Source organism: Osmerus eperlanus, chromosome 9 (assembly GCF_963692335.1).
Source record: "Osmerus eperlanus chromosome 9, fOsmEpe2.1, whole genome shotgun sequence".
NCBI lineage: Eukaryota > Metazoa > Chordata > Actinopteri > Osmeriformes > Osmeridae > Osmerus > Osmerus eperlanus.
In genome coordinates, this window is record NC_085026.1 from 16557615 (window position 1) to 16583569 (window position 25955).

General features: G+C 49.1%; 3 protein-coding genes across 6 annotated transcripts in view; 2 read left to right on the top strand and 1 right to left on the bottom strand.

Annotated features, from left to right (window-relative positions):
* The first annotated feature begins 1492 nt into the window (after positions 1-1492).
* Positions 1493-8564, top strand: LOC134026614 (uncharacterized). Of its 2 annotated transcripts, none has more exons than XM_062469511.1 (13): positions 1493-1630; positions 1714-1904; positions 1995-2127; positions 2224-2323; positions 2435-2564; positions 2673-2847; positions 3066-3420; positions 3528-3627; positions 3773-3888; positions 4162-4325; positions 4477-5029; positions 5654-5760; positions 8186-8564. In XM_062469511.1, exons 1-13 carry the CDS (start codon positions 1508-1510, stop codon positions 8303-8305), a joined length of 2367 nt encoding a protein of 788 aa, XP_062325495.1. In that variant the 5' UTR covers positions 1493-1507; the 3' UTR covers positions 8306-8564. The 2 variants fall into 2 exon arrangements, with proteins under 2 accessions (XP_062325495.1, XP_062325494.1); XM_062469510.1 differs by having other exon boundaries at positions 5654-5754; positions 8180-8564.
* A 2587-nt stretch (positions 8565-11151) lies between these two features.
* On the top strand, positions 11152-14515 carry LOC134026965 (transmembrane protein 179). The gene is made up of 4 exons (XM_062470050.1): positions 11152-11490; positions 12089-12226; positions 12384-12462; positions 12710-14515. The coding sequence occupies exons 1-4, from the start codon at positions 11189-11191 to the stop codon at positions 12890-12892; spliced, it is 702 nt and encodes a 233-aa protein (XP_062326034.1). The 5' UTR covers positions 11152-11188; the 3' UTR covers positions 12893-14515.
* A 748-nt stretch (positions 14516-15263) lies between these two features.
* c9h14orf180 (chromosome 9 C14orf180 homolog) overlaps positions 15264-25955 on the bottom strand; it is a 17485-nt gene continuing 6793 nt past the window's right edge. For 2 of the 3 annotated variants that reach the window (XM_062470023.1, XM_062470024.1), the window contains 8 exons: positions 25126-25212; positions 23540-23663; positions 20846-20876; positions 20504-20612; positions 18857-19029; positions 18277-18403; positions 16669-16692; positions 15264-15871 (listed from right to left, as the gene is read on the bottom strand). In XM_062470023.1, coding sequence (XP_062326007.1) covers positions 15666-15871; positions 16669-16692; positions 18277-18403; positions 18857-19029; positions 20504-20612; positions 20846-20876; positions 23540-23663; positions 25126-25212 — 881 coding nt within the window. In that variant the 3' untranslated portion in view covers positions 15264-15665. The remainder of the gene's footprint in view (positions 15872-16668; positions 16693-18276; positions 18404-18856; positions 19030-20503; positions 20613-20845; positions 20877-23539; positions 23664-25125; positions 25213-25955) is intronic. The other variant, XM_062470025.1, reaches the window with a different exon arrangement.

A 25955-nucleotide genomic window follows, 5' to 3' on the forward strand; every position in this document is an offset into this window, starting at 1 on the left:
CCTGGCACACCTCTGGCACGGTACCCCACCTCCCCCTGGCCTGGGACCTTTCAAAACTTTTGTGAAACCTTTTTTTCGAAATATTTGTATTTGGTTATTAAAAGTCAAGTTTCTAAGTTTACCGGAAGTCTTGCCTGACTGGCTGTGGTAGTTACGCAGGTTACCTCGTAACAATGTGCGCTTACTGTGGCGCTGATGGACACTTTGTCTTCTTTGATCACTCAAATACATTTTGCCGTGAAAGGGAACAGTTTGGCTCCCGTGGTGTGATAAGATAAGCAGAAGTGCTCCGAATGTGAACGGATGTGTTGGGTGGCCGCAAAAATATTTGAGCTATGCAAGTGGGCCGCAAAGTGGAAAAGGTTGGGATGGCTGATCTAGTGTGTCCCTGGCTATGGTAATCGTGCTGACCATGCTAATCATGCTAACCATGCTAACGGCCTCTGTCTCCAGGTCTGGGGGTCCCGTGCGTGGTGTGCAAAGGGGCGTGTGGCTCCTCTGCTGTGAGGCAAGGCTGCTGGGACCGGGAGCGCAGGGCCCTGAAACAGCACATCTGGCTGGGAAAGCTGGTACAGTGGTGGGCAATCAGCGGACTCCTGCCCAGGTACCCTGGTAGGTAGACACGTCGACGCGACGGGAAGGAAGGAAGCTAAAGTAGTCTGTGAGACTTTAGTGAGTTAACCTGAGATGAGGCTCTGGCTGATAGATGTGTGCTGGTTGCTCTGTCAGAGGCTCAGGAGATGAAGAGGATCTCCCAGATGTGGAGAGAGATGATCACAACCACCGCAGGGCCTGTCAGAACACACCTGGGTGAGTCGTCACTCCTCCCTTCCCCATCACTGTATCCCTCTCTCTCCCTCTCCCTCTTCCCCTTCCCTCTTACTGTATCCCTCTCTTTCTCTCTCTCTCTCTCTCTCTCTCTCTCTCTCTCTCTCTCTCTCTCTCTCTCTCTCTCTCTCTCTCTCTCTCTCTCTCTCTCTCTCTCTCTCTCTCTCTCTCTCTCTCTCTCTCTCTCTCTCTCTCTCTCTCTCTCTCTCTCTCTCTCTCTCTCACTCCACCCTTCCCTCTCACTGTCTCCCTCTCTATCTCTCTCCTTCCTTCCTCTCTCTTCCCTCTCTTCTCATCTTACACCGTGTTGCCTCAATTAGTCTTTTTCCAATCTTCTTCTTTCTAATCTGTCCTTGTTTCTTCAGATGGGAAGAGGGAGGGAGGGAAAGATGGAGCTCTCTGATTCAAGGTATGGTGGCTCAGATGGACAAACAGCTCGGGCCCATCTGGACGTCAGAGGACTGCACTGACCAAGTGTACCCTCCCCGAACCTGCAGGCCCTGCTGAAGCTGGTTCTGCTGCCTCGCGTCGACAACATGTCTGTCCCAGGCCATTGTATCCAAGCTACAAGGACCTCCTCCAACTGTTCTCAACATGTCTGTTTACGTTTCCAATCCATTACATTCTCCAGTTGTGATCGATCCTTAATGTGTCCCAGCTGATGTATTTTGTGCTGGACATGGCCAACTTCCTTCAGTGTAAAGATGACCTCCTGCAGTCCTTCTGCAACGCCTTCACCATCCCACCCAGCTTCTCCCAGCAGATCCGAGGCTTCTGGCTCCTGGACCACGGCCACATGTCGGTACGTAGTCCCAGACCCTCAACACAACCATCCAGCACCACTTCACCGCTGTGGCAGTTCCCCAACGCCTGTGTCCTGTCCAGAGCTCCATGGAGCTGCTGTTGAGCCCCAGGTGTGCGGCGCCCTGGCTGTCCTGGCAGCATCGCTGCATCCTCCACAGCCTGCTCCGAGGCAGGCAGCCCTGCATGGCCCTCAGGTACCTCCTCTGGACCAGGCCGGCCATGGAAGGCACCCTCGACCTCAAGCTCTGCGTGGATGTTCTCCTGCAGAACGGGTAGAGTCAAAGTTACGTCTGATTTAGGAGACTTCCTGTTTGGTTTTTAGACTGTTGAGTTCACTGCTTGTGTTTTTTGTTTGGTTGAAGTAACGTGTCAGGGGCTTGGGCCCTCCTGAGGAAAAGTCACAAAGGAAGAAGGGACACAGTGAGGTACCTCCTCCAGGAATGTGACAGGCTTGGCCTGCATCCGGAAGCTTCCAACTGCGAAGGGATTCTCAAGGTGAACTTTTTTCTGACACGTCATGGCCGATCGCTGACGTTTGTGACTGTGGGTTGACAGTCTGTTGAACGTGATCGCTTGGCTTTGTTGTGACAGAGTGATGAGCAGAGTGGTGATGACTCTGAGGGCGAGAGAGAAGAGAAAGCTCCTCAACCACCGGGAGGCCACGAGACACACCTGCCAGTGAAATGGCCAGGTACTGATTTGTGGAAATAAACAACAAAAGATGATATTTTTAAATGTAAAAATAATTCAGTCAAAATGTTCAACGAATTCAAATGAAATCCACCACGATCCTTTGTTTCAGGGCAACCTCTTAGTCCATTCTCGGCTCAGCTGTACCAGTGTCAGTGTCTCAACAAGCTGTGCTCAGACGATCTGGTTCGACTGTTCAAAGAGGCTGTGAGTGCACTGACACCTCCCAGACCAAGAGGAAGGTACAGTAACCAGCCCTGCTCTCTGCCTCTCAGTAACCAGCGCTACGTAGCTGCTCTGCTAGCCAGTGTGGGTGAGGGTTGGTGTCTCTCCCTGCTCCTCTCTCTCAGGGAGGTGGTGTGGCTTTGTGAGGCTCCAGAGAGGAGGCAGAGCTGCCCCTGTCTCTCCACCCAGGCTCTGCGCCAGCTCCTCCCCCGACCCTCCCCTGGGGGCCTGTCTGACAGGCGGACAGAGGGGCAGCCACGCGCCGCTAACCTGGAGGAACAGTCACCTTTTGTGACTGAGGTGTGCTGCTCGAAATTTCATTTAGCAATTTTGCAAATTAAATTCTTTAAATGTAATTGAATGCCAGAAGTGTTTACATAGGGCCTTCTCATGGCAGGGGATCTTTATAAACACTGAATGGGTAAAATGAACACTTCTGGGGTTAAATTCATAATTATTTTTAATTAATTTACACTTTGTGTGACAAAGTGAGAGCATTAATGAGCTTTGTTTCACAGGAGGTCCCTGTATCTGTGGACGACCCTGCCTCCCCCCCTGCCTCTCCCCCTGCCTCCCCCCCTGCCTCTCCCTCTGCCTCCGTCGGAAGCCCTGACTCCGCCTCTTCCTTCGCCTCTGCCTCGTCCCTGTTCCACATGAGGTGGGAGCACCCGTGTGCGTACGAGAGCACCGTGACCCTGCAGCAGATCTCCGCCCTGCTGGGCAGCGAGGCGGGGCTGGACTGCTGCAGCGCGCAGGAGGAGGAGAGCAGGTTGAGCTCGGCCGAAACGCCACCAGGCTGCCCCGACCTCACTCTGACACTAGAGGGCGCCGGAGACCCTTTCTCCTTCAACAGCCTGCTGGTGTTCTCCGACTGTGAGAGCACATGCACAGAGAGGCTACGGTGGTCTTTCCATCGGTGTTGGGAAGCTTGTTTGTTTGTGATGTTTGTCAGCGGGGTTAAGATCTCTGGTTCTCCTCAGGGGCAGTGGAGGAGGTGCTGACCTGCTCCACCCAGGGGGGCGAGGTCCTGATGGAGGCTGCTGGAGCTAGCGAAGACCTGGGTCTTCTCCTCGACAGGAGGTTCCCTCTCTCAGCACCTACATCATGCCCAAACACGTTATCGTCAAAACTGTCAATGTCTTGTCTATCGGTTTGGAAAACTAAACTCCACTGGTTGCTCAGGCTGGTGCAGCGCAGGTTGAACATCGCTTCGTTTGATTGGCAGGCCTCGGAGCAGACTGAACCTCCCTCCTCAGTTCTACAGCAACGAAGACAACCAATCAGTGCTCTCTACACTGGAGTGTCAAATGGAAAGTCACAACTTCTTGACTCCTGACTATGGTGAGACTTAAACAACAATAAACGATCATGTATTCATTTAGCAGATCCTTTTCTCCAAAGAGACCTCTTGATCTGCAGCCAAAATAAAAGATGAGAAGTTAATAAATAAACAGAATGCACAATGATTTTGGTACTCTGTAGCAATACAGACAATATATATTAGTGACTATCAATACACAACGTACATGCTCTAACCACTGTTCTATAAATATCTCCTGCATCAGTCTAACAGAGACACGATTTTTTACCTGATCTTTACGTTCATTTTTGCAGATAAATTAGACTACCACAAAGGAGTGTGCAGGGACGTCTCCCACGGGCCTCCCAATGCGACCGAGGAGTTCAGTGCCCAGGCCTCAGAGAGCCAGGCAGCTGTCCTCCTCGCCCAGACCTCCAGGGTTGCGTCACAGTGTTTCCTGGAACTTGGGCCCTTACAGGTGAGACACCTCCCGCCTGCCCGGTCACAGACACACAGAGCTCATTCCTCACCTGATATAGTTCCTCTGTTTTTTGTTTACTATTTTGGTGACATACTTAAAAGCTATTTTGGTCTTTTTACATAGTTCAAAAACGTTTTTTTGTATCTAGAGAGCGTCCGACCTCCCTCCACTAGAGGAAGCCGTGGAGTGTTTCAGAAGGGATTCCCAGGATGCAGTGGACCAGCCGGAGATCCTGACCTCCTGTGCCCTGACGGAGACCACCCAGGACCTGCTGTCTGAGCTGCACCTCAGCCTGGACCTGCTGGAGGTCCAGGACAGCTCGGGCCTGAGCTCCAGCCCAGAGGGGAAGCAGGAGAGCAGGGGCCCAGGGAGGTACAGACGGCCCGTCTCCCTGGAGGACTTCTCCCTGCACATCCCCCTGTGCCGCTCCAGGAACCTGCAGGTCCCCGCAGGCCCGCTGTCTCCGCGGACCAGCCCCACGCGCTCCCCACAGCTCAGCCCCTCTGGCCCGGAGGGCAGCTCTCGGGAGAGGTCCCCGGGAGGAGGCAAGACCTCCAGGAAGGAGGCGGCCTGCTTCAGGAGCACCTCCGACCGGCTGGGACACTGCAAGCTGGGCAGCTGGTGGAAGCAGGCGCTGGAGACTCGCAGGGCGTCCACCGGTCTGCTGCCCGCCATCGAGCAGGTGCCCACCGTAACCCTAGGTAACGTCCGTCTCCACTGCGTGCTCCAACTGCCACAGTCTGGCTCCACAGGGGTGACAAGGCCTTTCCAAGGAAACACAAAGGTTAACTAATAAACCAATGTATTAATTAAGGATAAATAAGCAAACTTAAACTGCAAGATGGGGTGCGTAGGTGGGTAGATCAGTGAGTGCGCTCTGTCAGATCAGAGCTCTTAACCCGGACATTCTCAGCCCCCCGTGAGCCCCTCCCTCTGGCTGGCCCCTGGACGTGACGCTGGTGGTGTGACCCTGAGCAGATGTGTCTCCCCTGGGCCGTCACTTGGGGGAGCCAGGGCCTCTCTCATCTTCCTTCCCCACCCTCCAGCCCCTGCTCCTGCCCCTGCCAGGGCCTCTCTCAGCCCCCCCCCACCCTCCTGCCCCTGCTCTGGCCCCTCTGCTACACCAGCAAACCACAGGGAGCCTCTGTGACATTTCACGAAATCGATGGTTTTCAGATGACGAGTGACCCTGACATCCTGTTCTGTTCTTTTTTCAGCATCGTGTCTCAGGGTGTGTGTGTGTGTGTGTGTGTGTGTGTGTGTGTGTTCGGCCCGTGAAGGACTGACACAGAATGCTGACAGGTCGTTCTTGTTTTGGTTCCCAGAAAAGCGGGCGTCTGTTCCTGGCCGGGCGTACTCCCACAGTCTGGTCACCTTCTCGGAGTCCCCAAGCAAGCAGAAAGGAGACAAGAGGGAGGTGAAACAGGTAGGTGTTTGTTTTGGTGTGCGAGGAGCGGCCATTTTGGTGTATGAGTTTTTGTGGGTGTGTTTGGTGTGGGTGTGTGTTTGGTGTGGGTGTGTGTTTGGTGTGGGTGTGTGTTTGGTGTGGGTGTGTGTTTGGTGTGGGTGTGTTTGGTGTGGGTGTGTGTTTGGTGTGGGTGTGTGTTTGGTGTGGGTGTGTGTTTGGTGTGGGTGTGTTTGGTGTGGGTGTGTGTTTGGTGTGGGTGTGTTTGGTGTGGGTGTGTGTTTGGTGTGGGTGTGTTTGGTGTGGGTGTGTGTTTGGTGTGGGTGTGTTTGGTGTGGGTGTGTTTGGTGTGGGTGTGTGTTTGCGAAGTTTATGCATTTATACAGACCAATGGAGGGCAGTATTGTTCCAGCTTCCAGGCATTTTATTGTGTGTCTGCATGATCTCATTCTTAACTCAGTCAAGCCTTTCCCAAATCAGCATGTTGCCCCTCTCTTCTTCCCCCCCCCCCTCCCCCCCACATCCCCCTCCCCCCACACTCACACACACACACCCCCCCCCCACACACACACACACACCCCACCCCCCTTTCCCTGCCTCCTCCCTCAACACACACCTCATTTCTTCCCAGATTCATATCCTCTTTGGCCAATGATATCATCCAGATCAAGCAAAAGAATATTGGTTGAGTAACAAATCATTCAAAAACCATTTGTGTGAAACTGGCCCATGCCACCAAAGCATGATGTCATCTGAGGATGGGAAGATTGTGTAGGCTAATGTTACTGCATAGATACCATTAAGCTGTAGCTAAATTTAGATTTCATTAGATAATTGCTTAATTGGGATGTAATCGTGTAATTGTTCTGTTGGAGTCACATGACCATATGGAGCTTAGCAGGTGAAATGTAATCAAGCATTTAATTCATGATGATAAACAAGATGATAATACCTTTGTGTGTGCAGCAGTATTTAATGGCATTGTTGATTTGAGCCAACTGGATACATGAAATGTAGACATGACGTCTACTAACATGGCAGAAGATGCCGTAAATATGAGAATTTTAACAGTGTAACCAGCCTACAGTAAAACAGGAAGCCTTTACACAGTTAGTGTAGTCCAAGCCTGAACACTGACTTTGCATTCTAGCCATGAACACACCAGAGAGAAAGATGATATATGGTTCTGTGTTTTTGATAAATTATTAGATTGAGAGATATAAATGACTAATGGTTGGAAATGAAATTTTTTTAGTCCTGAATATACTCAACGAATAGGCAAGGAGAATGACAAAGTGATTCACATCTGAATTTAAATCTAGGACTATCTAAAGATAACAAGACTATGTTTTTGAACAGTAATTTATGACTGCTAATTATTGTGAGACAGAAATGTACCTTTGTAACATAAAGAGCGACCAGCTCAACCTCTCTCAAAATCCTCGCTGTTGCTGTCCTCAGAGAGAGCTCAGAGTTTTCCACCAGGAATCATCAGTGGTTGAACTTAAACAATGTACTTGTGCATCTTTGTGAACTCCTCTGTGTAGGTCTGGAGCAGGGCTGTCTGGTGGTGTGCCATGTTGTGGTGTCACATGCGGGGCGTTCACAGGGAGATGAATAGCCTCTATTAGGAACATTTAATCAGTGTCTGGCCCTGTGGTCGAAGTATCCTCCACCCCCCTGGGAAAGATTAATGGGCACAGGATATTCACCCCCTCGTCCCACATCTCCCGCCCCTCTCCCCACACCTCCCGCCACTCGCCCCACACCTCCCGCCACTCGCCCCACACCTCCCACCCCTCTCCCCACACCTCCCGCCCCTCTCCCCACACCTCCCGCCCCTCTCCCCACACCTCCCGCCCCTCTCCCCACACCTCCCGCCCCTCTCCCCACACCTCCCGCCCCTCTCCCCACACCTCCCACCCCTCTCCCCACACCTCCCACCCCTCTCCCCACACCTCCCGCCACTCGCCCCACACCTCCCACCCCTCTCCCCACACCTCCCGCCCCTCTCCCCACACCTCCCGCCCCTCTCCCCACACCTCCCGCCCCTCTCCCCACACCTCCCGCCCCTCTCCCCACACCTCCCGCCCCTCTCCCCACACCTCCCTCTCCCCACACCTCCCGCCACTCGCCCCACACCTCCCGCCCCTCTCCCCACACCTCCCGCCACTCGCCCCACACCTCCCGCCACTCGCCCCACACCTCCCACCACTCGCCCCACATCTCCCACCCCTCTCCCCACACCTCCCGCCACTCGCCCCACACCTCCCGCCACCTCTCCCCACACCTCCCGCCACTCGCCCCACACCTCCCGCCACCTCTCCCCACACCTCCCGCCACCTCTCCCCACACCTCCCGCCCCACGCCCCCAGCCCCTCGCCCCACACTCAGGAAACCAGGGCCTAATCGTCTCTGTTTGTTCCGTTACTTCCTGGTTTTCCAGACGGAGAAGGAGGAGCCTGCGGCCCACAGGGCTTCTGGGAAGGCGCCGCACCAGCGGGCAGAGCAGGGCGTGGCGGGGCAGCGAGGGCCGCGCACCAGGAGGGGCAAGCGTGTGAAGAAAACCTGAAGACATTACCCAGCATCCTCAGGGGCCGTGTTATTACCCAGCATCCTCAGGGGCCGTGTTATTACCCAGCATCCTCAGGGGCCGTGTTATTACCCAGCATCCTCAGGGGCCGTGTTATTACCCAGCATCCTCAGGGGCTGTGGAGCATCAACACAGACCATCAGCATGCCGATACGAGTCTTAAGAGTGTTTTCTATTTATTCGTTTTTTTTTTGTAGATGTATAGAGTAAATGTTCAATAAATATTTTTCTATCATAGATTAAATCGTACCGTTTTATGGATCAATTACAGAAAAAACATTGTAAATGCTAATGTTTTCTGCTCTGCAATAGGTGCCTGCTGTTTTCAGCAGCAGGCGTTCAGCTACATACAAGACAGTGTTAAATGGTACATCCCTCCATGAAGCCACCAAGCATACACACTGTGATGATCGTCACCATGACTGCCACAGATTGACCTTTGACCCGCCGCTGCTACATCACCTCTTCTGTCGCATGGGGTTTGTCCTCTCCAATTGAGTGGTCACATTTGTCGTGACAGCTCCCGTTTCCGTGGCAGCCTCGCCCACGCAATGGCGGTCCTCTCTCTGGCCACCCCCCTCTCTCCTTACAGCTGCATTAATACCACACACACACATCAGAAACACCCTGTCAATAATTCATCTCAGAAATTATTGATAAGGGTTAAATAATTAATTTATCTTGAATCGATTTATTTTATTTTCATGAAGGATAGTTCAGTGTTGGAAACATCCCTTACTCTGGATGTGGCAGATGTAGCGCTGATCTCTGCTACATTCTAAAAGCAACGCATGACGCCCTGTTTTTGACAACCTCTTTGCCATTCAGATTATTTAGTCGTTTTCTGAAAGGATGTTTGCTTTTCTGCTATTCTACCTCATGAAACATGGATGACCTCCCAATGCTGTCAGCCTGCTGTTGCTGCCACTGCTCCCTGCGTTGGTACAGCAGAGCCCTGGGACAGCATTTGGATTGGCAGCCTTCCTCTTGTCCAGCTCTCCCCCTCTCCCTCCCACCACTCCTTCTACCCCTCCCCCCCTCTCTCTCTCTCTCCCCCCCCCTCTCTCTCTCTCTCTCTTTCCTCCCTCCTGCCCCTCCCTCCTACCCCTCCCCCCCTCTCTCCCTTCCCCCCTCTCTCTTTCCTCCCTCCTGCCCCTCCTTCCCTCCTACCCCTCCCCCCCTCTCTCTCTCTCCCCCCCCCTCTCTCTCTCTCTCTTTCCTCCCTCCTGCCCCTCCTTCCTACCCCTCCCCCCCTCTCTTTCCTCCCACCTGCCCCTCCCTCCCACCACTACTCCTACCCCCCCTCCCCCCCCCCTCTCTCTCTCTCTCTTCCTCCCTCCTGCCCAGCTCTCTCATATTTGAGGCTGAATAACTTAACACACATTTCAGCTTGACACACTTCTGCTTGGTCTCCCCAGGGTCCCTGTCGCATTATCCAGGTGCGTTAGTGGACTGTGAGCGTGTGTGTGTGTGGATCTCTTGGGTTGAAGGTGAGGTATACCCTCTGGTCATTCAGGGCCTCCCAGCATGACCTCACCAGGTGAGAGAAGACTGGACACGAGGTGGTGCTAGAAAGATGTTTGGGTTCTTTAGCCTGGGAACAGACTCCCGCATTTGATTGGGCAGCAAGTAATTTAGCCGAATGCTACTCCAGAACATTTGACGAAGATACTTATGTAATGAAAAATATTCAGCATCCTCCTCATACTGTACACAAGTGAATCACTGAGGCAAATACAAATTAAAATAATGTTACTCAAAATAATAAAAATATTTTACAGAAATTGAAATTGTAAACTTCTGACAAGGCATGAAAGAGAAAACACCACCTGGACACAACACCTCAGAATGAAATTCATTTTCTGACCACACACACACACAATAACTCACACTAATCTGAGAAATGATAACAATAATGGAAATCGGGACTCTGAGATGCAGCTAAATGACACATAAATCACCGGCATGGATGGCGAGGCTTTAAAAGCGGCCCGGCCGTGATGGATACAAATGGCCGCCTGATGTTGGTAAACTGCTGGCATAAATACTTGTCTGAGTGGCTGCAAGGAAGCGGTAGAAAACTAAAAGATTAATACTTGCGCATATATGATATTTCTCCATCGGAGCCCCTTCCTGACACCTATAAAGTATTTTTTTTTATTGCTTTTTCATCTCTGTCCCCCCATCATTTACAAAATGAATGTCTTTAACCTTGCTCTGATGCACATTCAAATCAAGATTGCTAAAAGCATTGATAGAATGCAGTCTAATAAGGCAATGCCAAGCTGTTTTTACGCAGATGAGGACGACCTTTTTAAGCGTTCGGCATTTCCTCAGCAAGGTCAAGACGTGATTATTAAGGTCCAACGTAAAGGAAGGTTGAAGGTGCAGGGACAGACCGTTAAATAGCATTCCCACTGGAGGGCGCTGTCTGTGGGGTGGGGGGCGTGTTGGGGAAGGAAGGGAGCCAGAGGGAGGTACCTGTCTACTGTACACCAGATGGACCCTCTGAAGCGCCACAGATTAGTCTGACAAGTACCTGCCTCTCCTTGAGAACTGTCACCCTGTATCATGACGCTATTACTCTTACGTGAACGCGCGTGTGTGTGTGTTTGCGTGTGGGAGATAAAGAGTGAGTTATAAATGATATCACACAGATAATGCCTCTCAAAATATTAATTTATATAGTAACCAAGGCAACAACCCAATTTCATATTATACCAGTCCAGCATACAATTCCACATCAATTCAATTATCTGAGATACAGCGGTGGTGCATGATGCTGCGCCTACGCAGCGTCAAAGTGTCCACTGCGCAGGCGCCGTTTCAATTGGTCGCAGAGCTGAGACTGGAGATGGAAAGATGGCCCTCGATAATTTAATATTCGCGCAATGTATCCTCTATTTTTTTGCTTTTTTGTTCAGTTTCATTGCCGTTGTGCCTCTCTCCGAAAATACGGAAGATTTTCGGGGGAAATGTTTGCTTTTCACGCATGGAATGTGGCAGAATGAAAATATCACAGTATCGAAACAGCGCTTCATCGTTGAGGAGTGGGGACGGGAGTCCTCATGCAGTTTCATCACTTTTGTCGGGATAGCTTCCCTTGTCGTGTCTGCAGTGCAGGCGTGGAGACTGCTTTTCTTTCTTTGCAAAGGGCACGACGAGTGAGTGCCGTTTCACTTGTGGTTGTTCTGAAACATTATTTGCTTGTTCTTGTTTTACAGGATCGCATTGCTAAGAGATGCATGCAGACATATGTAGGGTAGTTCATGTGCACGCACTCCTGAATCCCCGCCAGCCTGTAGCCTGCCTGCTGCACCGATAAAAATAGTACAAATACATTCGGTTCATTTAGTTTATTTTTATGCAGTAGGCTAGATTTGCTGCAGAAAGGCCTGGCAGAAGAGAATCCATTGGTTACAATAACACGTTCAGCCTCATTCAGCCACACTACCAGCCTGAGGATCCGAATGCAATGTGATGCAGTTCACATATAGGATGCCCATTGCAAATGATCCACTGTTTTTCATTTAGTTTTGTAGAGATACTTCTGAATTGAGACAAATGTTTTTCCAATTATTTTGGTACAGCAATTGGCCTATGAACATCCTGCCTTGCAGTCGTGGAACTGGTTATCATAGGAGTATCTATAGAACAACTATCAATTTGCTATTGCCTTTTTCCAATTAGCATAACAGTAAACCATCAAGTTCTCTTACAAACCATCTCTCTCTCTCTTCCTCTCCCTCTCTCCCTCTGCAGTTCCATCTTCAATGCCTTCCTGAACCTGCTCATCAGCTCTCTGATGGTGTTCATGGTCTTCCTGTCCAGCACCATCACCAGCGTGGGGTTCAACCTGTGGTGTGACGCTGTCACAGACGGGGGCAGCATGCCCAGCAGGTGAGCCCGGTCACATGACCCGGTCACATGACCTGCTCACCATCTCAGAACCACAGTACCCTTTGACCCTGTCTGGGCTACTGTGGTCAGGGCGCCACCATACATCGCCTGTAGCTGAAAGACAGCTTTACATAACATGTTTGTTTGTTTGTTGCAGCTGTGAGGACCTTCAGGACACGGATCTGGAGCTGGGGTTGGATAACTCTGCCTTCTATGACCAGTTTGCTATTGCTCAGGTATGACTGGAACTGATGGTCTTTTAACCAAGGGTGTAGGTTTGCTTTCAGATGTGGGTAGGACAACTTTACATGTATATTGTATATAACCAAGAATGCGGACGTTAAATATGATCTTTCTTCATAAAAAGGTGACAGATTTGTCATTTTTCCAAAAGTATAATGAACCCTAAGGCCCTGATGTTAACTACAGTGTAAAGATGGGAGACTGAGATGGGATTCTAGATACTTCTCTGTGTGACTCCAGTTTGGGTTGTGGGCGTGCTGGCTGGCATGGCTGGGCATCGCGGTGATGGCCTTCCTCAAGGTCTACCACAACTACAGACAGGAGGATCTTCTGGACAGCCTGATCCACGAGAAGGAACTGCTCCTGGGGCGATCCTCGCGCCGAGGCTCCGACGGCAGGGACCGGAAGAAGGGCCTGATATAGAGCACTGAGAACACACACACACACACGTATGCACACAGCCACACATCCACACACGCACACACTCACATGGACATATGCACACACGCACAAATCCACACACACACACACACACACATATGGGCACCCACAGAAACACTAGTTACTGACTTCAGTATATTCGCTAGCCCTGCCTGCCACTGTAGAGTGACCAGACCCTGTCGATTCATACAATCAAATCAATGGGTTCTGACTCACAAGTAAACTTTATAGGATTCCTTTCATGCCTTTGGGTTACATCTCACCGTACTTGACTGGCCTCCTTTTTAAAACGTCGCTGTGGACGGTGAACTTCTAAAAGGGTGAACAAGTCAGTGATATTCTGCGGCAGATTCAATACGCTTGTCCACTTGCTTCCTGTGTTAATCTAAACGCAAGCTAATTACTGCTGACGCGTCATCTGCTTCTAGGCGCACGCTAAGACGTGCATGAGCAGAGAGAATATACAGACATTTAATAAGGAGGATGTAAGTGATGCATTAGGCCTTTCTTCCTCCACCGTGAGCGAGGCTCCCCATTTAGCAGCATGATTCTGGTGACTCATGCAGACAGGGAGGTTGGAAGGACAGTTTACATGGCTCTTCATGTCTTTGTGCTTTGGTTTAGCATGGGCTGTGTGCATGCAGTGAGTAGGGTTAGGGTTCGATCTACTGGAGTATTATATCATGAATAATATGTTTCTGGGACAAGCTTCCTGGTTGTGTACTCTCAACACAGATACCCTGTGGGCTGGGTAGCGTTGCTTCAGTTAAGACGGCTTTATTGCATGCTGTGTATGTGTGCTTTTGCAGAGTAATAAATCTGCACCAAACAAGTGTTTTTTGTAAGGTATTACGTAGGCTTTGTATGATGCACATGGTCAATCAATGAACTTTCTATTTTCAAAGGACAGAGTTGTGAAGTGAGATTACCAGAAGTCAGAAGTTCATTTCACCTCCGGTCTGGCCCTTCTTAGTCTAAACATCCAGTACGGAGTACAAGCGGTACAGAGCATGCTGGGTAGTGGCAATAAAAGCCTGCCACCACGTTCTCTGGCTTTGGTACAGTATGCAATGACAAGTTTTATTTGTATTCATTCAAATCATATAAAAGATAGGAACCAAGAAAACCTTCCAAAAGGCACTTTTTTCAAAGTGACCACAAACACATTGCCAGACATGAAATGCAGCTACAAACCAAAATGTGCACACAGGCAATATTTCCCCAGGTGTTCTTGTTGCTGAGGATGGCTTAGTCTGACAGTTAAGTGGAAGCCCTCGAGATTAGACATACCTCATCTTTTCAGGCATTGGTTGAACCATATTGCAAAGAGCTTCAAACGTAAGACTTCTCGCACCTTATCATTTCCTATAGTTGTGTTCCCTGAAACCTGTTATATAAAGAATAACTTATTATTGGGAAAATAAATTGTGTGGTGTCTTATTGCTCAAATTTAAAAGTCTGTGACATGCACCAATGAAGCCCTTTGAAGCGTGACCCATTTTCAGGAGACTTGTGTTTTCTAAATTAGATTTGTGCCAATTACCGCAAGTCTCACAGTGATGCTAGTGTTCAGTTATGCTGCTGCGTTTGGCCTCTAACCACGCCAATCCATCCACCTCATCTACAGTACATCCTTCACCATGCAACCCCCTTCGTATCTACAGCTGAACAAGCATTTGACATCAAGATTAAAAACCTGAATTCTGCAGAAGTTGAAACAGACTAGTAGTTGAAATAGAAATGTAACAGGTAACAAAATCCTTATAAAATTCAATGTACAGGAAAGAAAAGTATTAGATATTTGTGTATCTGCTGTTTACAGTTTACAAGAATAGATAACATTTGAAGATGAAGGATATTAGTTGTGGCATTTTAACATTTAGGATGAACACTGGCATAAGCACTCATTCTGAGCACATTAATTTAGATTATAAATAATGACATGGGGAATTTATACAACAGTATTGTGCTGAAGATGTTGTCATCTTTGATCCAACTGAGCTCAGTCCACTGACTAAAGGTGGATAGACCACAGAGCATGTAGTACGTAAAAGAAAGATGACTTCATTCGTATAAATATTCAATTTCGACCTGGCACAGTGAAGTGATACAGTCCTGTCATTCTTTTTCATGGATTCCTTTTCAAAAGGAAATCCCGTTTGTGCTTAACTCATCCCCCAATCCTCACGTAGGACAGTTAAGGTGTTCAGTGCCGAATCCAAACAATGTTAGAGGTCCCAACATTCAAAAATGTGCAATAACAAGGCTGAATATTGACTTAATATACCTTAATATTGTTGTAGACCTTACCATATATACACATTCATATCCGTGTAAATATTCAATGTACACAAAATGTTATAGTTTTGTAATAAAATAAATATTTGCATTCCATGGAAACATTCACACACGTACAATAAATGTGTGCCGATAATCAAAAAAGGCAAATGACCGTAGCAGTTAAGTGAGCATAACCAGTGAGCTTTAGCTTTGCAAATGTGCAAAATATACCAACCGAACTGAACGGGCCCCCCCTCCCCCCAGGTACATATACATACAAGCATCGAAGCTACATTATCTCTGGGATTACGAGGCTCTTCCTACTCGTGTGAGATTAACAGTAAGGGAGCTCAGCCCATGGCCATAGAAAGAGTTTCAGCCGGGCGGCGGTGGACTGAGCTGTTCCGGGAGCGTCCGGGCGGATGCAGAGAGCGTGGAGATCTTGCTCCCTGTCCTTCCTGGCGGCTGGTTCCCGTCACTGCATGGTGAGCCAGCCCCAGCAGGCCCAGACCAGCTGCTTGGCCTTCAGCAGGTAGACTGCCAGAGAGGCCTCCAGGTCCTCACACATGCGCTGAGGCCGCCGGCGATCCGTGCAGTACAGCGCCACGCCCAGCAGTGACATCATCAGGAACAGGCAGGTAAACAGGGCCAGGTGGGAGCGGGCTTGTGATGTGTCATATGCTGGGGACCAACACAAAACGGATCACTTTATTTAGCTAATGATCGACTGTACAGTGTAAACAACCTCCCTGGTGGATTCAGTCACGCTTCTTTCCAGGTAAGTGTGAATCTTGTTAAATAGCAACCTGATGTGGTTGAGCTCTGCGTTAAACGTGCTGAGCCATCCATGAGCCGAACAGGTGACGGGTAAACTAGGTGTGAAGCGAGAGGGAAAACAGGCTGTCCGATGTTAAAGCGGCCATAACACTCCCATATAGAGTGTCTTATCAGCCAGAAACAAGGTCACACTCGGAAACACGGTCACACTCGGAAACACGGTCACACTCGGTGAGAAGCACTCAACAGCCACAGTAAGTGTAAGGCACAGCAGTGACTTGCACATGCTCAGTGAGTGTAAGGCACAGCAGTGACTTGCACATGCTCAGTGAGTGTAAGGCACAGCAGTGACTTGCACATGCTCAGTGAGTGTAAGGCACAGCAGTGACTTGCACATGCTCAGTGAGTGTAAGGCACAGCAGTGACTTGCACATGCTCAGTGAGTGTAAGGCACAGCAGTGACTTGCACATGCTCAGTGAGTGTAAGGCACAGCAGTGACTTGCACATGCTCAGTGAGTGTAAGGCACAGCAGTGACTTGCACATGCTCAGTGAGTGTAAGGCACAGCAGTGACTTGCACATGCTCAGTGAGTGTAAGGCACAGCAGTGACTTGCACATGCTCAGTGAGTGTAAGGCACAGCAGTGACTAGCACATGCTCAGTGAGTTACTGACAAGAGGGACAGTCCCAGATAGACTTACCGCCCAAACGCTCATATGGGATGTCTGGACACACAACAGACAAGAGTCAAGTCAGTCCTGGTTGGACACGGAGACAGACAGCAGAGCTGCTGGCGCTGTTCAGCCCAGCAGATGAACAGTCCTCCAGTCTGATGCCCAGATGGTTGCTGGGGCCTTCATCACATTTAGTCATTTAACAGGCACTCTTATCCAGAGCGACTTACAGTAAGTACAGGGACATTCCCCCCGTGGCAAGTAGGGTGAAGTGCCTTGCTCAAGGACATAACGTAATTTTTGGCACGGCCGGGAATCGAACAGGCAACCTTCTGATTAATAGCCCGATTCCCTAACCACTCAGCCATCTGCGGGAGCCTCATTTGCATGGATAATTAAGTGTGAAGCGTAAATCACTCATTCCTGTTGGTGTTTTTTATTCGTTTATCTGGTGTTGAATCCTACCGAACCCTCCAGGGAGGTCTGTTTTACGATCTACTCTGAGATTTTTTAATGTATCTTGTTAATTTTCTTTTACAGCTCAGACATAACAATGTTGAGTGTTTTGTGAGGTGCTGCAGTGTCCCGTGGAGAATTAGACGGTGTGAATCTAAAGGTGGATTCAGCAGTATATTACGTTTATGAATTCACACACATTTTATGGATGTGAAGATTAGTCTTATTTTTCTTGTCCCAGATGTGGAGCTAGTGGTCTTATCAACTCTTCTTTTTCCATTCATAACTGTACATTATTTTAAACAGTTTTTTTAATGCAGTTCAGAGAAGATTTTAGTTTGGTGTAGGAATATGCATGTGACTGAATGTAAATAGCTTATGGGTTATGTGTGCACTTCCTGCATGTATGTCTACTGTATTTTGGCATTTTCAGGGGAATCATTTACATTTACATTACATTTAGTCATTTAGCAGACGCTCTTATCCAGAGCGACTAACAGTAAGTACAGGGACATTCCCCCTGAGGCAAGTAGGGTGAAGTGCCTTGCCCAAGGACATAACGTCAATTTGCACGGCCAGGAATTGAACCGGCAACCTTCTGATTAATAGCCCGATTCCCTAACCGCTCAGCCACCTGACTCCCCAACAAATCATTGGATGAGAGAGTGGCTAGACCCAGGAGAGCTGCTGTCTCTGCAAGTGTATTTATATTGTTTCGCCTTATGTACTAAATTTTCTGTGTATCGGTGTCAAGGAGCCCCTTGAAAAACGACCAAACCACAAGGGGCTTATCCTTCTAATAAACATACATAAGTACACACCTAGAGGGCAGCACTCCTCTACAGACACACCTCATCTTCTCCTCTCTCACGCACCCACAAGACTCAAACTACGGGTACAGTACAAGTCCCTCCACAGGGGCAGTTATGGGGGGGGGGGGGCAGTGCCTCTGTTACAACAAGCTTGGACCCCCTTGTAGCCCCCTTAAATGGAGGCCCTGAATAATTACAAATAATATATGTTGCAAAAATATAACAGGCAAAACATTAATGCCTGCAATGCAGTGAATAAAACTATATCACAACAGCAATGTTTGATGTAAATGGCCCCTCTAACAGTGAACCTGGCCCCAGGCACCTCCCCTGTCCTTACCAGCTCCTCATCCCATCAGTCTCTCACCGTGCACCGTGGTCTCAGGCTCTCTGAAGCGAACCCGCCGCTCGCCTTTCCGCCTGTGGACGGCCTCGGTGTCGGACCCTGGCCCCGGCCTCTTCAAGATGGAGGTGGGGGTCTTACTGCCGGCGGGCTGGGGAGAGGAACACACACCACGCAGTTTGAGCGCGCTCCAGAGCCATCGCAGGAGCAGCATCACCAAACTGGTCTGTTTTTTTCTCCTGCTGTATCACCCTACCCCCTTTCACTCCCGCTCAGGCACCTACAACACTCCATTTTAGACGTATTCTATTTATATGATCAGCATTTTACAAATATGACTGGTTTGAAATTCGATCGTTTTTTTTTCTTCCTATTTTCTGTTGCTGTTTGATTTGTGTGAATGCTCCATTCGGATTGCTACTCAGTTTCACTGTATGTATGTACAGTACTGTCTTCTCTTCAACTATACTACAACAGAGTCACCACAGAGCAGTTACCCGATCATATAAATTATAGATAACAAATATTACGATACATGCCACGTGATATCACATGCATACTACGTTTGCAGGCAGCTCTCCTCTTGGCAGTTGTCCATAATCACCTGGAGGTTGGAGGAGTCCTCCTGTTGGTGTACTTCCTTTCTGTTCCGCAGCTCAGAGCGTTTCTCCCGGTGGCAGTGGGTGTGGGCGTGGGGCAGCCCGTTCAGGGTGTCTCTGAAGGACTCTGCAGCCGTAAACCTCTTGGACAGGGCGGACACACACTGGCCCAGAGAGTCTAGGATAAGGAGGACCGTGAAAGAGAACCGTGAGAACCCAGGGAGAACCATGACCAGCAGGAGGCCTGGAACATGGAACCTCACACAGCACTGATGGTTACTGTTGCTGCTCCAGTTGGGCCTTGATAAGGCACTGAAACATGCAAAACAGAGCGTGCACTCAAACATCCCAACTAACCCTATCACTACAGAGTGATGCGCTCGAGGCAGAAGACAATGCAAGATGCACTGTGTAACCTAATCACCGAAGGCTTAACGAACTGACTGAACAAATATGTTATCTTATTTAGTAAAAGCAAATGATCAGATTTTAGGAGTGTAAATGCAGGGCAACACAAGCTGATAGCTGTGACATGATAACTTCCAGACTGACTGTCTCAAGCAGTAAGCTGTGGAGAGCAAACGACTCCGCCAAAGCTATTTTCCCGGACGCCGTAGAGGAGTCAGCCTTAGTGATAAAGGTTACTGAAATAGCTAACAGAAGCACAGGCGCAATATGCAATAACCTCCACAGCAAAAATAAATGTATTTGTGCTTCAGCTGTTCTCTGAACTTGTAAGTATTTGTTTTGCCGTGGACTTGTCCCAGAAGGTCATCTAAAATGCACAGCCAGGTACTGTTAGACATAAAGTTCTACTGGGCCACAAGATTGCTGCGCACAATACACTTCTCGGCAAAAAAAACAAAAAACTCCCCTTGCTTAACCCACTATACAACAGTTCAGGGACGCGAGTTTGATTTTACTGGGGCACAGCAGATTTATACTGGGGCACGTGCCACAGTAAAAAGGGTCTAATGACGCCCCTGTACTGTACGCTGCGAGGCCTTGCTTCATGCTGGCTACACACCACCCGGCAGCTGACTCACCATTTAGGGTGCATTTAAGTTAATGCCGTATACAGCAAACCTGTCTTCGTGAAAAATGCGAAGTTTCGGAAAGGAAACAAGAGTGGGTCTTTTTCTTAGCACCAGCAAACCTCGACAGTGGCCTTAAACTGTCGAGAGTAGCCTAACAAAAACTCCTCGTTTGTTGAACCCCGTCTGCGGTGCACAAAACCACTTTGGACGGCCAACGGTACAACGGCTGTTTCTTAATTGAACATTTCCTTAAACTGCCATTTTACATGTGCTAGCGGGAGTGCTGTAAGCCACTTACACGGCCGCGTGTGCTCTGAAGCAAAGCAGTTACGTGGTACTGGGGCTTAAACAGCACTGTTCCGGTTTGTCATGCCTAGGAAGAGAGCCTTGTGTAAACGCCGTGACAAGGTGCAGTCTACGTTCAGCGGTGAACACAAGGTCCTGTCATAATGTCAACATTGTAAACTCTCCCCCGTCTGTTTACAGTCTGAGCTGTCACAACGCAGTGCTTAGTGAAACACTCAACCAGGTATATTTATACTTTGAAGTAATTCATGTATTTTTCCATTTTGGAGGGGTTATCGCGGTGTCGTCCGCTAACGGACCTCTTCTTACCTGAGTATTCAGTCTTGCCGATCTCGGCATAGACTGTGGCTAGCAACTCCAGGCTTCTGGCTGTGATGGGGTGATCGTTCCCAAAAGCCTTCTGGTGTATTTTAGTCGCCTGGGGAACACACATACCATGGTAAGCCAGTTAACCCCAAGATAGCAGCTTAGTAGAATGTTTACCCACTGAACTAGAGGTTTTAGGTTCAAATCCCCCTCTTGTCGTTTTGATAAAAGCTAATGACACATGAATAATACAACCGCTATTTTCAAGAATTTGAAAAGGCTCCCACAAAGTTGGTCTCTATGATGTTTAACCATATGAGTGCCAACTGAAGGCCCAGCACATACCTTTCCACTGTACTCTAATGCAAGGTGAGGTCTGGGAAAGTAAGAAAGAAGAGAAAACTGTTAGAATATATAAGTAACATAAGTACATAAATAACAGACATTCTTTTGTAGTGAGAATACTCTGAACAAAACCCGTCAGTCCCTAATGCCTCCTAAGGGTTCTATGTTACCTCCAAATATCAGATATGCAGTAAAGAAAAGCAATGCATCCCATTCAGTCTGGCCCCGGAAGCGAAATCAATCTGGCCTGGCACCTTCAGTTAATTTAAGCCCACAAATAAGTCTTTTTCAAAGGGAACAACAATGGCTGACCTTAATCAAGCTTAGTGGGGCATGCCGTCTTGTCAAGTAAGCAGATCCATTTCAGTGTTTAGGATCAGAACAGCATGACAAACACAAGCACGCGTGTGCTGAGGGCCCGGGCGCTGGCGGGGGGCCAGCCTTGAGGCAGCAGTGGAAACCTGCCTTCCCTGCCAGCTGCCAAGGCCTCCATCCTGCCTCCATCCTGCCTCCATCCTGCCTCCAGGGTGGGTTACAGAACGCATGGCGCTCACGGGTCGGTTTACTTCGTACCCTTCCATTCACACACCCTCGGTCTGCGTTAACCCGCCTGGACACAGCGCGCCTCTGAGGATGTGCTGTCCACATCCGCCTGCGGGCAGAGCCGGCACCGCCCGAGCACATCCGTCACCCACACGTGTGTTCATAGATGCAGAGCAAGGCTTGTTTAGTGTGACAGATGTCAGCTGTGCTGTTCCTAAACCTTCCCTTTAATTAGTAATGGCCAGGTGTCGGCTTGCCTGGTTTTAGACGGTCCTCGGAGGACATCCGATCGGCACAGATAGAGAAGCGAATGGACTTCCTACCGTAGCACTGAAAGATTCAAGCAGCGTGACAACTTCCTGCTCCGGGACAGCTTCCTGTTTCCGAGTGTGGTTGAGGCCGAGGTGGGGGGGGGGTGGGGGGGCGCCAGCAGTGACAGAGATGCCCCCTAGTGGGGGCAGGTCTTCCCCATCTGCTCTACTCTCACTGCTTCTTATTCCTTTCATCCTCTCTCTGTGATGCCCCTCTTGTAATCTAGCTGTGAAGGCAGGAATCTGTGTGTGTGTCTGCGGCTCGATCATCTCGACAACCGGGCACTGTACGAAGTTGAAAACTGGCAGATGTCTCGCTGAGGACCCTGGGATGTGACGTGCCGCTTTTTGCGAAAAATACATGACCTATGCGTTTAGAAACGTGTTCGTTGCCATGTTGAGCTGCGCTTAGTGATGGAGCCATGGATCTCTCGAGGCACCAACGGGCTCAGGAGGAGGTATGTAGCCATACTGAAAAACGACTTTTGGTTTCATAGAATGATCGGATTTCTGTAAAGTAAAACATCTCAATCTTGGTCGTTTTAACATTTTGTTGCAAAAGTGATCCAGGCATGTGTGGTCTTTCAGTAGAGAAGTGGGCTTGTTTCTGCACACGCAATAAAAGTCTGACATTGAAAGCTCAAATGCAACAGCACTTTCCCAAGGAAAGTATCTCTGTATGAAGTGCTCTGCCCTCCTAAGAGATAGTCGTCATGATTGTCTAACACTTTCATTGTGTCTCAAGTTTCTGAACCCTTTAAATAGCTCAGATGCAGTGCAGGGTGGTACAGATGATCAGAGAGCAGAAACCAACTCCTTGTCCCCATTAGCTCCGAAACCCTAGCCAGTGGGTACTGTCATAAACAATCTCCACAATCTCATTCAAAATTAACCAGCCTTCTCACCTTATCCCACCACCTTCCAATGCACACGCAACCACCTGCCCCCGCCACTCTCACAAGCAATCAGGTTAAATGCTTCAAATCTCCCGACCAATGACAACCGAGGGCTTATGTGTTGATCTGTTTTTGTGTGCATGCTGTGTCCTGACAACGTACCCTTGCAGTGACAGAAACCAGACCCAGGTGCTGTAACAACACTTGAAACTTCAAGAAAAAGACACTGTTGTCGCACTGGAGGGAAACTCAACTCTCTAGTCTTTGCTTGGAAGCAGCCGTCCCAAACACTTCCCGTTGTGTTTATTAGGTGAGGAAATTTCCATCCTGACTGTGAGTGTTCAGGTCATAGGAGGACGTGAGCTTATTGTAAACAAGACAGGGGCCACAGGGTTTCTACTCAGCAGGCCACTGCTCCAGTTATCTATTTTGGGATGGCTACACAACATCACCTAAACCTCACAATCTCAACTTCACCCCGGCAAACAGAATGACACACAGACAGAGATAACATCAATATTATTGACCTTCTTCTGAGAACATGCAAGACGTCACATGCAATATTTGAAAAGTTAGGAACTATGTGTTATGCACTACATGACTATGTTATTAGACATCAATCTACCGTGTATGTTTTTCTTTTCATATGGTGTATTTACAGGTTTTTCTCACAGGAATCCAGCTTCAAATCTGCTCTAACCCGACAGCTAATGACCGACATCAGAGCAGAGTCATAAGACCCTAAACAGAACACACATTCCATTCTGAAAACAAAAACACAAATGTTTTTGATCATCTTAAATAATCCATAATCACTGATCCAAGAGAAGCACACACATACACCCCCCCCCCCCCCCCCCCACACACACACACAAGGGGATTCTAGGTCACTTGACAGCCCTAGTCGCAGCAGCTAAGTCCGCCAATCCAGCTGAGTTACATACCGTTTGCTCATGATGCAGAGCTGCGCTAGCCTCTCCAGGTGCTGCGCCTGGGAGGCCTGGTCTGAAAGCTCCTCTGGAGACCCACATCCTCCTGCCGAGCCCAGCATAGCCTCCTCCTGAGGTCCTGTCACACACACACACGGCATGTAATCAGTCAGTTAGCCTCCACCGTAGCCCTGCCTCGTCTCTCTCTTTCTCTCTGTCTCTCTGACTGTCGTTCTGTCTTTTTTGGCAGCCTAGAAATAGAATCCAAAAGGCTGGAGATCCGGTGATCTGGCACGCCCGTGGCTTACGGAGATGTGAGCGGAGCCTGAACTGCAGAGAGGAGCCGGCTGGATGGGGAACAGCAGGACACTAAAGATAGAGAGCTCAGATAAAGGCAGGTCGTGGCAGGGGAGTGGATATGGGAGAACTCACCACACCCACTACAGGACTGACTGACACATGCGCGACACATAAGCGGGTTAAAACACAATCACAACTTCTAACACACACACACACACATTCCTGACACCAATGAGAGTAGACTGGGGGGAAAAAAATACGATTTTGGCTGATGGAATAGAGAGCAATGAAGAAACATTCCCCCCAGGGGAGAATAGGGAGAGGGGGGGGTGGGGTCGTAACAGTGAAAAATGCTGTTAGTCACTAAGCTAAGATTCAACTGAGACTGGAGAGAGACGGAGGGCCTTTGCCCTGCTTCAGGTGCCAGCGTGGTCTCAGGAGAGTGCTGGCAAACTATCCAGCCCGAGTGCTGATTCAGGAGACTCTGTATTCCGTGGCGCCACACAGCTCCTAATGAGATAATGCCAAGCCCGGCCATTCCTCTTCTCTGTGTGTGCCCCTAACTCCTCCTCCACCTCTCTGCCCACGCTACAGTGGACTGCTGCCTCAGCAGAGGCAGACAGGGAGGGGGACGTCGAGGAGCTGATAGATGACTGGCCCTGCTGAGAGCTCTCTCGACCGGAGCTGGACTGTGTTTACAGAACATAAAGATGGACGGAGGTCAGATCAATCATGGGTCCCTATTGGCTTGGTGAGGCATTGACTTCTATAGGTTCTCCACAGCAGTGGTCTTCAACCTGTTCCTCAGGGCCCAGGGTTCTGTATGTTCTAGATGGCTCCCTGCTGAGACCTGAGTTCTATATATCATATATATATATATATATATATATATATACAGGGAGTCTGTTGGCTGAGCGGTGAGGGAAGCAGGCTAGTAATCCGAAGGTTGCCAGTTTAATTCCCGGTCATGCCAACTGACGTTGTGTCCTTGGGCAAGGCACTTCACCCTACTTGCCTCGGGGGGAATGTCCCTGTACTTACTGTAAGTCGCTCTGGATAAGAGCGTCTGCTAAATGACTAAATGTAAATATATATATATATATTTAAAATGTAAGTTAATGACAATTTATTTCCCTGATGGGTCCCCGTGGTTACTATAATGCTTCCTAGACCGTGTGTATGTTACGTGTATATTCTGTTTGTTATGTAAATACTGTGTATATTATGTGTGTATTATTTGTATATTACGTGTATATAATGTGTACATTATGCACACATTATGCAGTGGAGGAGGAACTTGCCTGTGGAACCATGCAGAGAGGTAAGCTCGATCAGGGCCACCTCGTAGAACATTTTCTCAGCTTGTATGAACTGCAGGGCCTTCCCATCTGGTTACACGGGTGAAGGATCAGGTGTCTCCTCGACGAGCCCTGCCTGCTGCGGCCCAGATCTGACCACATGCATCTCCTGACCTCAGGAGCCAACAATCTGGACTATCTTTAGAAACCCAGTCGCCCCTTGAGTTTTCGCTTGATTGGGGCAGCATTGTTGTGTGCCTGGGGTCTGATTCCGTAAATAGACACAAATATTCGACTGAAAATAAACCTCGTGAGATCTTCCACTCGGTCATAGGCATTCCACATACAGCGAAAATGAATCCGTATATAAACACAACGCGTAGTTTGACAGGGGAATTTGAAGGCTGTGACTTGACAAGAGAAAATATGCTTAAAATAAAAGCGGACATAAATACCTGACCTGCCTGGCTGTCCTACTCCTCAGCACTTAGAATCTACCAAAGTGGAGACACACTACCTTCAAACTCCCTCGCTTGTGTTTCTGTCTCTGCCTAGTGGGACTATACATAGTAACTGTCATTTTTAGTAGGTGGGGGAAAAAACTAAGCAATTTTCTCTACAAACGGTGTCAGTCTGTAACTGCAGCAGCAGAGGCAGAGAACAGGAGGGTTCCTTCCGGGTTGGGAAACAGCCTGATAGTTTATACCACGGCCACAGCTGAGAACAGCAGCATCTGGATTCTTTCAGCATGTCACAGGGAGCGTAATGGTTCTGTGTGAAGCCCTGAGAGCCCTCATTACAGAGTCAACCCAAGCCTCTTCTCTCTGGCACCC

Coding starts and splice junctions, on each gene's coding strand:
- LOC134026614 (XM_062469511.1), top strand. CDS start 1,508: ATGGCCAACTTCCTTCAGTGTAAAGATGACCTCCTGCAGTCCTTCTGC. Junction 1,631..1,713: donor TGGACCACGGCCACATGTCG/GTACGTAGTCCC, acceptor TGTCCTGTCCAG/AGCTCCATGGAGCTGCTGTT. Junction 2,848..3,065: donor AGTCACCTTTTGTGACTGAG/GTGTGCTGCTCG, acceptor TTTGTTTCACAG/GAGGTCCCTGTATCTGTGGA.
- LOC134026965 (XM_062470050.1), top strand. CDS start 11,189: ATGGCCCTCGATAATTTAATATTCGCGCAATGTATCCTCTATTTTTTT. Junction 12,227..12,383: donor GGGGGCAGCATGCCCAGCAG/GTGAGCCCGGTC, acceptor TGTTTGTTGCAG/CTGTGAGGACCTTCAGGACA. Junction 12,463..12,709: donor ACCAGTTTGCTATTGCTCAG/GTATGACTGGAA, acceptor GTGTGACTCCAG/TTTGGGTTGTGGGCGTGCTG.